The sequence below is a fragment of the Macrotis lagotis genome, chromosome X (genome assembly GCF_037893015.1).
Source record: "Macrotis lagotis isolate mMagLag1 chromosome X, bilby.v1.9.chrom.fasta, whole genome shotgun sequence".
NCBI lineage: Eukaryota > Metazoa > Chordata > Mammalia > Peramelemorphia > Peramelidae > Macrotis > Macrotis lagotis.
Genome location: NC_133666.1, coordinates 581,830,803 through 581,845,479, shown reverse-complemented (window position 1 = coordinate 581,845,479; position 14,677 = coordinate 581,830,803). Strand labels below are relative to the sequence as shown.

At 33.3% G+C, this 14,677-nt stretch overlaps 1 protein-coding gene across 4 annotated transcripts in view; it reads left to right on the top strand.

Moving 5' to 3' along the window:
- TAF2 (TATA-box binding protein associated factor 2) overlaps positions 1 to 14,677 on the top strand; it is a 90,545-nt gene that overhangs the window by 20,853 nt on the left and 55,015 nt on the right. For all 4 annotated transcript variants that reach the window (XM_074201466.1, XM_074201467.1, XM_074201465.1 and 1 more), the window contains exons 7-14: positions 1,800 to 1,984; positions 3,014 to 3,127; positions 6,775 to 6,874; positions 9,107 to 9,192; positions 10,076 to 10,211; positions 12,332 to 12,486; positions 13,133 to 13,247; positions 13,574 to 13,683. In XM_074201466.1, the coding sequence (XP_074057567.1) occupies positions 1,800 to 1,984; positions 3,014 to 3,127; positions 6,775 to 6,874; positions 9,107 to 9,192; positions 10,076 to 10,211; positions 12,332 to 12,486; positions 13,133 to 13,247; positions 13,574 to 13,683 (1,001 nt within the window). The remainder of the gene's footprint in view (positions 1 to 1,799; positions 1,985 to 3,013; positions 3,128 to 6,774; positions 6,875 to 9,106; positions 9,193 to 10,075; positions 10,212 to 12,331; positions 12,487 to 13,132; positions 13,248 to 13,573; positions 13,684 to 14,677) is intronic.

The window sequence follows — 14,677 nt, the reverse complement described above, 5'->3', positions numbered from 1 at the left end:
CTTCTAATTTTTGGCTTTTTTGGAAGAGTTTTATTTCTTCCTGATTTCTTGCAAAGTCATCAGCTTCCTTTAGTTCCATTCTGCATTTGATGGAGTTATTTTCTTCAGAGAGCTTTTTTTATTGCCTTTTCCAGCTGACCAGTTCTACTTTTTAAGGCATTCTTCTCCTCATTTGCCTTTTGTTTTTCTTTTTTCCATTAGGCCTAAACTGGTTTTTAACATATTATTTTCTTTAGGATTTTTTTGTATATCTTTCACCAAACTGTTGGTTTGGTTTTCATGATTTTTCTGCATTGCTCTCATTTCTCCTAATTTTTCCTCCATCTCCCTTAATTGCTTTTCAAAGTTTTTTTTTTTTTTTGAGATCATCCAAAGTCTGAGCCCATTTTCTATTTCTCTTGGAGGTTTTGGATGTGAAAGCTTTGATTTTGTCAGCATCTGAGTATGTGTTTTGATCTTCCATGGGACTAAAGTAATTCTCTATGGTCAGATTCTTCTTTTTCTGTTGTTTACTTATTTCCTCAACCCAAGACAGCACTTCCAAGACTTTGGGGTTTTTTTTTTCCCCAGACATCCCACTGGGACCTTTGTTCCTCCAAGGTCTTATGCTCTTTTGCCTTTGCTTTGATATGTACATGGCCCCCATACTTCCCTCTGCCCTGGGGCTATAAGGAGGATCCTGCTATTTTATTTTAGTATGGAAGCCCAAACTGCAACCTGGATCTGAGTGTAGGCAAACAGCAGAGTCCTGCCCCAGGGAGAGCGGAGAAACCTCTGCTGACTTCCCTTACTGTCTCTAGGTGGTGCAGGCTGCTTTCTCCAGATTCTTGCTGGTCTGTGCTCCCCACTGCACATTCATTCTGGTGTAGCAGAGTTCTCTCCCCACCCCTTCAAGCTACTGCCAGTGATCTCTGGGCTGGGTTGGGCTGCACTGCACTGCAGCCACAGATTTTTTCCCAATCCCCGGTCCTGATGAAACACATTTTACCCTTGGAACTTCTAAGTTACCTTGGACTGGGAAAATGTATCACTCAGCCTTTCTGTGGGTTCTGTCCATTTAAATTTTGACTAGAGTCATCATTTGGTTTTTGGAGTTTGGGTGGGTGGGGGGAGTTCCTGGGAAATGCTGCCATTCATGCCACCATCTTGACTGCCCCTCTTTTGATTATTTTCAATCTGCTTTGTTGGGTCATCATCCAAGTTCTCTCTCTTCTTCATCAACAAACCTCCCTTGGCAAATTCTTTAGATCCTATGATTTGAACTATATGATTTATATGTATAGGTCTTGCCTAGATCTCTTAGCCATTCCTTTGAACTTCAGTACCTTATCATTATTTGACTATTAGCTATTTCAAACTGGATGTTGTGAAAGCATTTTAAGCTTAAAATATTGAAAACTGAAATCATTATTTTATACCCTAAATACTCTGCTGTTCTGATGTTGGTGGTGTTTTGGAGAGGATGTGTAAAATTAATTTGACAAAATGTATAGTTTAACATATACATTTTGAATTCAGTTGAATAACCGTTGAACTGAATTAAATGCATTTCCAAGTGAAATAAACTTTTTTGAGCCTTGTTAATGAATAATTCATTCTAGGTTCTTATTTTCATTCAGGATCATGATATTTTGACTTCAGAAATTAAGTGAAAATATTTCCTTCCTTATATTATCATTAAAAAGAGAACTTGGATTTAATTATTTACCTAATTATTCAAGGTAAATATTCTTTTAAAGAAGAGAAAGATTGTTTTCTGTTGCATAATTAAATTTTTTGGTTCCTTTTTTTATTTTTAGGTAACTCATTTTTGCTTACCTCAGCTGCTTCCGCTACTCAAACACACCACATCTTATCTTCATGAAGTCTTTGAATTTTATGAAGAGATTCTTACGTGTCGTTACCCATATTCCTGTTTCAAAACTGTGTTCATAGATGAAGCTTACGTTGAAGTGGCTGCTTATGCTTCCATGAGTATTTTTAGGTTAGTGTCTGAGTAGAATTTTTATTCTTGCTTTACTTTTTTTTTTTTTTTGCAAGGCAATGTAGTCAAGTGACTTGTCCACGTTCACACAGCTAGGTAATTATTAAGTGTCTGAGGTCAGATTTGAACTCAGGTCCTCCTGACAACAAGCCTGGTGTTCTGTCTACTGTGCCACCTAGCTGCCCCTGAGTAGAATTTTTAAAATGCCTTAATTATGGTATTGTGATTAGTCTGAATTTCCCAATTAATTTTATTTTCCATTGTGGAAATTTTTATTTATCTTCAATAATATATATTAAGGTAAATTCTTAATCTTCCCTTTTCCCCCAAATTCATTCAGTCCCTTTGTCATTTGGATATTATTTGCTTTTCAGAAAGGCTTCCTAAATTTTTAAAAAAGAAGCTGAAGAAGTTTGTTTCTAAAGGCATAAGTGAAGTTTGCCTTCTTTTGGAAAAGTTCTCTGATTATTAGGAATAGTGATAACTTGTTATAGTACATGGAAGGTTAAACTTGAGGTCAAGGTGACCTGAGTTCAAGTTCTTCTCCTATTAGTTGTGTCGCTATGGTCAAAATTAGTTAAACTCTCAGTATTCCAGGTTATTTCATAAGATTATACTTTATTGCTAACTTAGTAATCAGCATCAGTGGAGTGGCTTTCCAGAATGGGATTTTTCTCTATCAGAATTCATTCTGATTAAAACATAAATAAGTATATTAAGAAAGATTTTACTGGTAAGTGCATTTTAACATGGGGATTATGAGACTGAAACTAAACCTGTTTGATTTGATTAAAAACTATTAGAAGACAATGAGACTAAATTTCCAGTTATAGGCAGATATTTTAGTAAATTTGAGCAAAATTTTTGAAGGGAGGAGAAATGTTTAGGGCCCTTTTTATTATTCTTTACTTCTAAGCCTGAATTATTTTTTTACAAAGTATGATTTCAATTTCATTTTAATTGCTTAAATAAAATTACCTTTATTTCTTGTTCTTATAATTCCATTTTTCCCCCCTCTTTTCTATCTAGCACAAATCTTTTGCATAGTGCTATGATTATAGATGAGACACCTCTAACAAGAAGGTGTTTGGCACAGGCATTAGCTCAACAATTTTTTGGATGTTTCATATCTAGAATGTCCTGGTAAGTACTTTCACTATATATATATATATATAAAATTAGTGAAAATAAACCTGGAGATAATTTCTTTTATTATTTTTGGAATAAAAAGTCACAGCTTATACGGAATTCATTAAATGGGCAAATTAAGGCTTAAAATATTTCTTCTTATAAAATTAAAAATATTTTTTGAAATCAACTTTGCTAGTTGAAATAAGTTGTAAAGGAAAGGAAACCAATGAATGACCTTTTCAAAAGTGAGATAAATTGTTTTCAAGAATATTCACAGGTCTCTAAAGTAAGGTGCCACCTACTTCAATGGAGGGAGCTTTCTGTGCTAAGTACGGTTCCAATCCCATTTCCTCTCTCTCACAAACTACTTTGAAGCTTTTTTGTACTCATGCTGTAGGTGAGGGAGCCAAGGTGTAGAGAAGTGATTGAACTAAGCAGTGTTCAGTCTGCCATGCCCTGCTGCTACTGAACAAGCAGTTATTCTACATAGCTCCTTGTCTTTTTACTTTCCAGCTCCTTGAATTGCCACCTTTCTTTGCACATATAATCCTACCCTGTCCTAGTGAGTGAACCTTATATAGCAAAGAGTAAGGAAAAAAGGGTTCAAAGAGCAGTTCTGCAAAACTAATCCATACATTGTTACATGCAAATGTTTGCACACACAATCCCACACCCTTCAGTGAAGGGAGAGAGGTGCATCTTCATATTTATTTTTTTGTATTAAGCTTAATCTTAATTTCATAGCATTCAAATAATTGCTCATTGGCTAATATGCCATGACTCCTGTTCTCCCATTGGTGACACTTCTCCATAACTAGCTTTTATCCTTTTACTCTTTGGCCATCTTTAGACTGTGCTTCCTGCCCGGCTTTTCAGCTTCCACCTTAAGACTTGAAGCCTAGTCTGAGCCAAACTTACTATATAGACACTGCTGCTTGCTTTGCTTCTTGCCTCTGAGGAGACTCTCCAATTACTAGTGAGAATCTAGATCTTTGAGCCTTGTGCTCCTGTTGGTCCAGACTAACCCCCATATCTTCTCTGAACAGTGTATACCCTGGCACTGCTGAAATCCCCATTGCCTCAAATTTGGAAATGGTCATATCACTCGATTGCCAGTGTCTCTGCTGACCCTTGTCCCTTTACTTCTAGAAATTAAGGGATCACTTCCTTATGTGTGTTATTTTCATTTATGAAAATAAAACTCCTTAGGTTCAGAGACTGTCTTTTGAATTTGTATTCTTAGTACTTAGCCCGGACCCTGGCACAAAGCAAACATTTAAAATATCTTTTCATTCATTCACTCATTCATTCATTCATTCATTCAGTGTCTTTCATTTTTTTTGGTAAAAGCTTAATTGTTTTTTCAGTCTCAAGTCTCTCCTTCCCTTTATCCATCCTCTACAAATTTTCCAAAGTGATTTTCCTTAAACACAGATGTGATTTCCCTATTTACTAAACTCTAGTGTCTCTCTGTTATTTTGGGCTTTTAAAATCCCTTCACAATCTGACACTAAGGTGCTTTCTTTCCTCATTAAGCATTATTTCTTTTCCTCAATTCCACAGTTCTGCAAAATTGACTTTCTCTATCCTTCACATGTGGTATTACATCTGTACCTTTGCACTGGCTATTTCCCCTGTTCTTAGAATGTATTTGCTCATTTGCATTAATTTTTGTTATGCAGATACCTTCCACATATATTTAGCCATCCCTAATCTAATCTACATTTTCACAATACCTGCTGTTTGCTTGTCACCTCTACCATAATGTAGCATCAACTTCTAGACTCAGTATGTCCATATAGTGGTTATCCTACTTACTCCCACTTAGCCTTTTGGGGTCTGTTTCCTAAAAAACAAAGAAGTCAGAGCTCGATGACATTTAAGACCTCTTATAGTTTTAAATCTATGATCTTAGGAACTCTTTACCCTCAATCTGGGTAGGTTTTAACCCTTCTCCAAACACTACAAGATTTTGCTTATACTACTTGTTATTTATTGCTAATACTACTTCTTTTATGTGCTCAGTTCATGCCCTCTACCAGATTGTAAGAAAATGCAAAACCATGTTATAAGGCCTTCCTCATCTTTGTTTTCCCTGTAATACCTAACAGCTCTTTCTTTATACCTTATAGATAATCAGATTTTTTTGTTAAATAAATTGGTGGATGGAAACTCCACTCTTTTTTAGTATAGCCAGTTTTAGTGTTAAATTACTTCATAATCCAACAGTTCTTCCTTTATTAAACCTTTATTAAAAATTTTTTTCTAGCTTAGTGCTGATTTTGTAAAAAGATTGGCCTTTTTATTAACATTTCTTTTATGTACTGAGCTCACAGAAAGGCATTATTGTATAAAGAATAGAGAACTGGTCTTGAAGTCATGAAACCTTGCACTAGGTTCAGATGCTCACATATGTATTGGTGTGACCCTTTTCCACTCACTTCGCATCTTAATGATTCTTGCAACTCATAGAACTTTTAAATTTGCAGAGAAAGTACCAGCCTTCCTTGGGTGTAAGGTGTATATCCTCAGCAGGAATTGCCTAGGTGTAGTTACTATCCCCTCTTGAACTGACATGAGTGAGTTTTTCTGTCTTCAAAAATTTAAGCAACTCTATCCAGCTTAGGTCATGTAGAAACTGGATGCATATTTCCGTATCTTTGATGAATTTCTCATTCAGACAGTGATTCTAGGCCCAGGACTATGCTGCTGCTTTAAGATGTATTCTCATGTTCATATCCGGTCCCTAGTAGCTGTTAGCAGTCTGAGATCTTTCAACCTCTTGCGTATCTGTATAAAGTATAATTCTATATACTTTGACTTTTTTTTCAGAATATTAGGCATCAAAATAAATTGCTCAGAAATCCAGGATGCTTTACATGTATTGGGTTTCCTTTGTATTCATTGATTCTCATTTGGTTACAGAAAGGAATCAGACTGATTTAGATTATTAAGAGGTACTTAATGTCCCTTTTTTCCTAGGTTAGTTTCATAAAGAGGATTGTTATTTCTTTAATTATATTAGATACTTTTGTACCCTGTCTGTATCATTTCACCTCTCATATGTCTGCCTTTGCCCAACTGGTTCCCAATGCCTGGAATGTACATGCCTTATCATTTCTGCCTGCAAGAATCCATCAGTGACTTAAAATCTTAGTTAAATCCAGTTCCTAAAGACTCTTATTCTGATCTTTTGATGCCTGAATCTCCAAGTCCTAGGATCCTTTACAAACACACTTTCTTCCCACCCCAGAGACTGCTCTGTATTTACATTGTATATATTTTGTATTTATGTGTCAGTAAAGAGGTTGTTTTCCCTAATAAAAAGTCAGTTTCCTTAATTTTTTTCCTTGTCTTTTGTGCCTATTGGCCCAGAGGAGGCACTTGATTTCTGTGTATTGATGGGATGAATGAAGTTCTCTTACTTCAAGCAGTGTGGCATAATAGTTAAAAACCTGGACTGGAAAGAAGAATTTCATTTCGGTCCTTGTTCTGCCCTGCTCTTTTTGTCTGTTTAATCTTGGGGAAGGTACTTCTCCATCATCTATAAATTGAGGAAGTCCCTTTCAGCTGTGAAACTTAATCTGCATTGAAGTTATATTATTTCTTAAGCAATTTGTATGATAAGGAGAATTTTTAATATATTTACTTTTATACAGGTCTGATGAGTGGGTACTGAAAGGAATTTCAGGCTATATCTATGGACTTTGGATGAAAAAAACCTTTGGTGTTAATGAGTACCGCCATTGGATCAAAGAGGTAATAATATCATAATTATCTTCAATATTTATTGGTTGCTTATGTGAACCTAATATGTATAAATTATCCATTTGAACCTCTGAAAAACATATTTATTCTTCTCTTCATATCCGACAATAAAGTGACTTTTATTTTTGTAATTTTAGTACAGTGTTTAGAATATACTCCTTGGTTACTTTCAAATTTTAATCATAGCATCACAAAAATTACTAAGCTTTGTGAAACCCTGGAATATTCTTTGGAAACATCTGTTTATTTTGCCAACATTAGCCTTAAAAATTAGATCTATCTTAGCATGTATTAATTGCCAATAATGGTTCTTGCGTTTGTTTGGACATATATGAGTTAATTTCTCTTTGCCATAGTACTTGCTCTTGAGATATTGAACTAGATATAGTTCATTTTTATTCTGGAAGTGGTACTTCTTCCTGGTCATAAACTTTCCTTGTTTGATTTGCAGATGATGCTTCATTATTCCAATATTTTAGAATTTGCTGAATAAGTTCGTGGATACTTTATATGTGTAATCTCTGGTTTGTTCCCTCTCAGCCTTCTTATTTTATATTGAAAATTTTCATCATTTGTAGCAATTTACACTATCTGTCAGATCATTTTGGTGACTCTTTACTGTAAGCTTTCAGATTATGGTATAGCTTTTATAAACTATAGCATTTAGATTATTCAGATAGTTCTAGATCTGGTGCTTGTAATGGCACCATTAATTTTATGTGAGGATAGTTTATTTCCATTTTTAATGGCAGAGGTAGTTAGAATTAAGGTCAGTTGACATAGAAGGTAAATAAATTCCAACATTTAAGATTAAAGTTCCTTACTTTTCATTTTGTCAGCAATTAAAGCATTGTTGATTCTGTGTTTGACTGCAGTGTAGTGGTAAAGATTTTTTTGTTAAAACATTTCTCAAATTTTCCTGCATCACTTTGAAGTAGGACTCAAGAATTATGTAAAAAACATTTTTTAAGCCTTATTGTTACCTCTTGACATTATTCTACTGCCAATTTCATATTTATGTATGAAAAATATCTACATTTCCTTCACCCTCAAACATTCCCTTGTAACAAAGTTTCAAAAAATAAGCAAAATTGACACTGTAACCAACTGCATGTGATAGCATGTACCACATTCTACACCCAGAATTTCCCATCTCTTTTAGAGGAAGAAGGCTTATCAACTGCTCTGCTGAGGGACCAAGATTGGTCAGTATACCTAATTATTTGGAGTTAACCTGCTTTTTTATTGCTATTTTAAATTTATAATATTTTAGTTATTGTATATATTATTCTCAATTCAAATCTAATATTTCTTTGAATTCCTTGTTTATTATTATGAATATTATACTCTGTTGTATTCATAGTCTGATTTATTTATCCATTTCTACTTTATTGGACTCCTATTTTGTTTCCCATTGATTGCTACTATAAAAAGTGCTGCTATGAGTGTTTAATATGTGTGTGTGTGTGTGTGTGTGTGTGTGTGTGTGTATATAACCTTTTTGTTTTTGACCTTCTTTCATTTGGTCAGTGGTAGAATCATTACATGTGAATAGTAACTTAGTGATTTTTCTTGCATAATGCCAGATTGTTTTCTGGAATAATTGTACCATTTCCTTGGTTACCAGAAGTATATCAGTATGCCTTAAGTTGAAAGCCTAAATATTTCTGGCTTTAATTGTCTTTGCTACTTTGAAGGGTATGAGATGAAACCTCAACATTATTTTTATTTGCATTTCTCTTATCATTGACTTGAAATAGTTTTTCATATGGGTCATTAACAGGCATTTATTAAATGCTTGATGTGTTCCAGGCGCTGAGGTAAAGAAATAAATACACAGCTCTCAAAGTGCTCAGTCTAATAGAGAAGACAACATGAAAATAACCCCCCTTCGTCTTCTTTCTGGCTGCTTTAAGTTACTCCTCTAGAAGATATGGCAAAGAGGGAGAAAATGTTTATTTAAATGTTATAGAGGGTGGTTAGGGCCAGGCTATTCTCAATCCTAAAGATACAAATTGGCAAAACTCTTTTTTTCCCTCTAATGTATCATTACCTGTGGTTCTTTTTGCTTTTGTTTTCTTCAAAGAATAACGTTTTTATGAAGTATTTGTTTTGAAAATTTTATATTATGATTCCAAAACATTGAAGATCATTTTACAAGGTCTGATATTTTATATAAATACAAACTATTCGTCATGATTTGTTTTATTTTACACTGTTTAGGAGTTGGACCAAATAGTGGCATATGAACTGAAAACTGGTGGAGTTTTACTACATCCGATATTTGGTGGAGGGAAAGAGAAGGATAAGTATGTTTATTTATATTTATATTATAAGATATTACAAACTATATTTTATTGGATCATTAGTGTATTTTGTATATGTCGTGAGCATTGAATTCCAAGGCAGAGTAGTGGCAGGTAATAGTGATCCTGAAATAATCTGTATTTTCTGTTGTTTCTTAATTCACTAATCTTTGTCTTTTTTGCTTTTATTAATAAGTTTGTAAAATGCTATTTTAAGTAAAAAAAAGATCCAATTTTTTTTCTTTTTAATAGGCATTATTTCTTTGGAAAAAACATAGCCTCGGGACAGCTAAGTGGCACAGTGGATAGAGCACTGACCCTGAAGTCAGATCTAAGTTCAAATCTGACCTCAGGCACCTAGAAATTACCTAGCTGTGTGACATTGGGCAAGTTATTTAACCCCATTGCCTTGCAAAAAAGAAAAGAAAAAACAGCCTTTATTATTGTTTCCACCGTTTCCAAATTTCTGTGTAGCTTCCACCCTTTTGTCTCAGTTTGGAATTTCAGCTGAGATATTGAAACAAATGTTTGCCAAGGATTTTATTAAAAATGAAATCTTAAAGTAGGTGATCAAGTACCTCAACAGGGTTATGTTACATTGAGTTTTCAGTAATATCAGAGATTACTGTGCCAACTTAGAATAATAGATCTGAAAGCCATTTTTCTGTTAGAGTCTCCTACATTGTTACAGCATGCCTTGCTTTTCTGTGTACTTGCCACGTAGAGCTATAACTATTAACAGATAAATAAAATGGATTCCATTAATATTATCTACTCTGTTGTCCAAATGAAACTGTATTTTTTTGTAGTTTTTTGACTTGTTATTGTAGTGTCTTATTTGATTTATAATGTTTTTAAAATGTAAAATTCTCTTATTTATTTGTAGTCCGGCTTCACATCTACATTTTTCAATAAAGCACCCACATACTCTTTCTTGGGAGTATTATACTATGTTCCAGTGTAAAGCTCATCTTGTAATGAGATTGATTGAAAATAGAATAAGTATGGAGTTCATGTTACAGGTAAAGGAATTACTGCATTTATATATTTGGTGAATCCTGCTGTATATATATAAATTCCTTTTGGAGAAAAAAAACTTCTTTGCACAGGGAGATAGAAGTCTTGATAACTGAATTTATAGTCTGAATTCTGTTATTAGTAATGTTAGAAAAGTTCCTGGTAACTTGTTTCCTCAGGTTTAAAATTAAGATAACCCACTACTTCATCAGATTCGGAATAGGAAAGGATTTCAAAATGTAGTTGTTAAATCATTGTATAGATTTTAGGTTTTTACAACAGGAATACATTCTACAATATCCCTGATAAATGTTATTTCTCTTTTTATTGAAGACCTCCAAAGATTCTGAATTCACCTTATTTGTAGGTTTTGCATCTCACTGGCAAAAATCTGTCTCTTTGCACTAACCACTGCTTTACTCACTATAGCGTTGTTGTGAAAATAAAATGAGAATATGTGCTAAAATGCTTTCAGCAATAAAACTGTTAAAGAAATGCATAATTTTATGCTCTAACCAGTTTTGAGCCATTTCATGGAATGTTGATAATGTCAGTAATGAAATACTGTTCTGACAGTTTTTAAATGCCATGAGTAACTCTTGTAAAAAAATACATTTTGGGGAGGTAGATGGTGCCTTTTTCTAATGTCTACCTTATTTTAGTCAACATTTTATGTAAATACAATCAGAATTAAGGAATTTCAGAGCAGGAGAGAACATTGAGAGTTAATCTTTCCTAAATATTTCCTCTTTCAGAAAAGAAAGCTTATTTACAGTCACTTAAATGTTTTGCCCTAGGTCATACAGTAAGTTAGGGACAGATCTAGGATTGAAATTTGAACTGCCTGTCCAGCTCTATTTTCTTGTACATGGTCTTGTTCGTCAGCATTCTGATAGTGTAGAAAGAACAACAGAGTTGGAGTTAGATTGACTGGATTTGAATTCTAGTTTCTACACTTAGGTGATCTTAGGAAAGATGTTAAATTTTTGTTCATTATACTGTTTATTTCCATAGAATTGACTGAGTTAAGCACATTAAAACTTTAAAGTGTCTTTTAAATTTGAACTATTATAAATTGCCATATGATACTACTGTATAAATTATATAATCATCTCCAATGATGCCTCTTTTGTTGTACCTCTTTGTCCTTTTTTCTTCTCTTCTGTGTGTTTTCTTCATGATTTGCCTTGCCTTTGGAGTGTAAAGAGTGGAAATATTAATTGAAGAATTAGTCATGATGAAAGATTGTAATTTTGTGTGTCCATGAATCCTAATAATTACTCTCAACTTTATTTTAAAGAATGGTCAGGCTATCCAGATGTTTTACATGCAGTATAAGAAACAAACTCAAAACATTAATCATTGTTAGGACTGGAAGAATCCTTAGACACAATTCATTTGTGAGATAACCTTATCTATATGATATAGGGGAAAACTCAGGCCTAGAGATAGGAAGAATTTTGCCCATAGTAATCATCTTCTCAACTAGCCTAATTTTTATGAAATATAAGTAATGCTTAAATTTGTGAGATTTTTTCATATCCCATTTAGTTTAATCCTTGAGTTTGTTATTTCACCTCTATTCTAATATTCTATGAAATTGATTTAGGTTTTATTCATTTTACGTGTCTTATATACATATCGATAGTTCAATATATATCACATCATTCATTCATGATGGTGCAGAGTGATTTATTATAAGAATTATGTAAAGAAGCAGCAAAACCTTTTTCCACTGCTGACTTGCTTTGGGCCTAGATGTCACCCTGGTTTTTGTAGCCCATGACAGTAGGGTGCAAATTGGGGGAGGTCCTGGAATAACTTCTAATGTTGGATCCTTAATGGAGGTCCAAGGACCTCTCTCTTTGTTTTGGAGAATGTTAATCATTTTGGCCAAAGGAAGATGAATTTTTGAGTGAAGGCTATTCTTGTAAACCATTTATCTAGTTATAGATGAGTTGAGATCTCCTTTTGCACGGGGGGTGTGGGGGGTGAGTATGCAACTACCCCAGTGAAGTGTACAGGTCCTTGAATTATTGAAATGTTATATGGTAAAGTGGGTATGGGATTTAAAAAGTTCATTTTTTGTCATTTGAACCTTCTGATTAATACTTTTATTTTACAGGTTTTTAACAAACTGCTGAGTTTGGCCAGTACAGCTTCATCTCAGAAATTCCAATCACACATGTGGAGTCAAATGTTGGTTTCCACATCTGGGTTTTTAAAATCCATCTCCAATGTCTCTGGCAAAGACATCCAGCCTTTAATAAAGCAATGGGTGTATCCTTTTCAATAGTTATTGGTACTTTAAAAAAAAATGTGTGGGGGAAAATCTTTGGCATTACTTAGGAAGAAGGTTCTGAAATGATTAAAACAAAATAGTATTAGAGATGATCGTAAACTATAATCAAATTTCTTTCATAGAGTAAATTATCATGTATGATATAAATTTTGCACCTGGCATGGAGATATAGGACTCCTTAATCAGAAATTTTAAAAGACTTGAAGTGAGGTTGGGAAGAATTTCCACTAGAGGGATCTCTAGGATAACTTGAAAAAGGCTATTACTTGGTATATTTTCAAATATGATTTCTAGTAAATCATTCTATCATTAATAGACTTTTAGTATAACTTGGGTAGTATGTTGGAGAATTGTATTTTTTTATTGTTATTTCTTCTCAGTATCATTTTTGATTGATTTTGATTTTGATTCTCTCAAAAGCAGATTAATTTTTTTTTTACTCTTTGAGGATTCTTTCATAGTCTGAGAAAACATTTTTGGGAAAGTTTTAGAATATTTTGCCAACTAATATACCATGACTTAAGGATGAATTGGAGCCTTACTAAGAGAAGGGCAAAGTGTTCTGTTTTGTTTTTATTTAGTTTATGGTCATTTTCTATGTAAATTTTCCTATATAATTTTCAGAGATCAGAGTGGGGTGGTAAAATTTTATGGAAGTTTTGCATTCAACAGAAAACGAAATGTTCTTGAATTAGAAATAAAGCAGGATTATACCTCTCCTGGAACCCAGAAATATGTGGTAAGTTTTTTTTTCTAAAAATCTTTATAGGTCTCTAGATATAAATTATATATTCTGTTGACATAAATATAAATTCTGTTGTGTTTTAATACATACTATGTATTCTGGGCAAGTCACTTGATTTACAAGTGCCCCAGGCAAATCTCAAACTTTAAAATTGTAGTACAGAGTTTTTATATAGTTTGTTCAGAGGAGTGACCTTATTTTGATAAGTCAGAAGCTGAGTCTTTTTTAAAAAAATTACAATCTTGATAAATTTTTAAGACATGTTTTGCTCATTTATGTTTTAGCAGAACTATTATTGAACAATGTGTCTTCTTTTAAAGGGTCCTCTTAAAGTGACAGTGCAAGAGCTTGATGGATCATTTAATCACACACTGCAAATTGAAGAAAATAGTCTTAAACATGATATTCCCTGCCATTCTAAAAGCAGAAGGTAGGCATTAGAATATACACTGCCAATATTCATATTTAAATTTCAGAACTTAAAATAGTTTAAATATTTTTGCTTGAATTGAATTTAAAGGAAACACATTAGTGTAGACTATATTTTACTTAAATATATCATTATTAGATTTCCTTTCTGTATTCTATTCTCAGAACATGACTATTTATTAAAAATATAGTTAACATTTTTATAGAACAAGAAAATAGGGAAAAAATGCTTTTTGGTCACAGAAAGTTAATTAATTTCAGACTTAGGATGGATTTAAGGAAGACAGATGTGGCTGACTTGTTATTTTTTGCAAAGGACTGACTAGGGAGAGTTTATTAAAATTACAGTAAAAAAAGTATTGAGTTAACACTAGAAAAATCAAATAAGGCCAAGACTTGTGGGCAAATTTTGACACCTTTATAGCTGTGGATAATGGAAAGCTCCTGCAAACCAGGAAGAAAATTTGAACACGGTGCCTATAATAATGTAAATGAAATGAATAATAAAATGAAGTATATGCAATGTATTTATAATAACCAAGTGTGGTCCTGGAGCCTTGAGAAAATAGACCTTCCTCCTTTGGTTGCAGAGGTGGGAGATTAACCATCATATCAATTAAGTTGGACAGCAATCTTGTCCTGCATATTCTTGTCAGAAGCAGCTATTGTGTTGTTTGGTTTTGCTGACCTAATTTCTTTTCCTTTTTTTTTTTTAATCTTCATTACAAGAAAGGGCTCTCTAGATAGGAAAAATTAATGTGATGTGGAAACATAAAAGTCAGTAAAAATATGACCATTCTTTTCTATTTCCTTATTTTCCTGTAGCTCTCAAAGACATGACTTAGTTTTTTCTTATAGGATCATAACTTTAGACCTGAAAGGGACCTGCAAGTCACTTAGTTCAACTGCCTTCTCTTTTTACTTGGAGGGAACTTAGTAGTAGAAAGGTTCTGGGACTGAAAGAAAGTTTATCTCTTCTCTATATTTCAAATGTT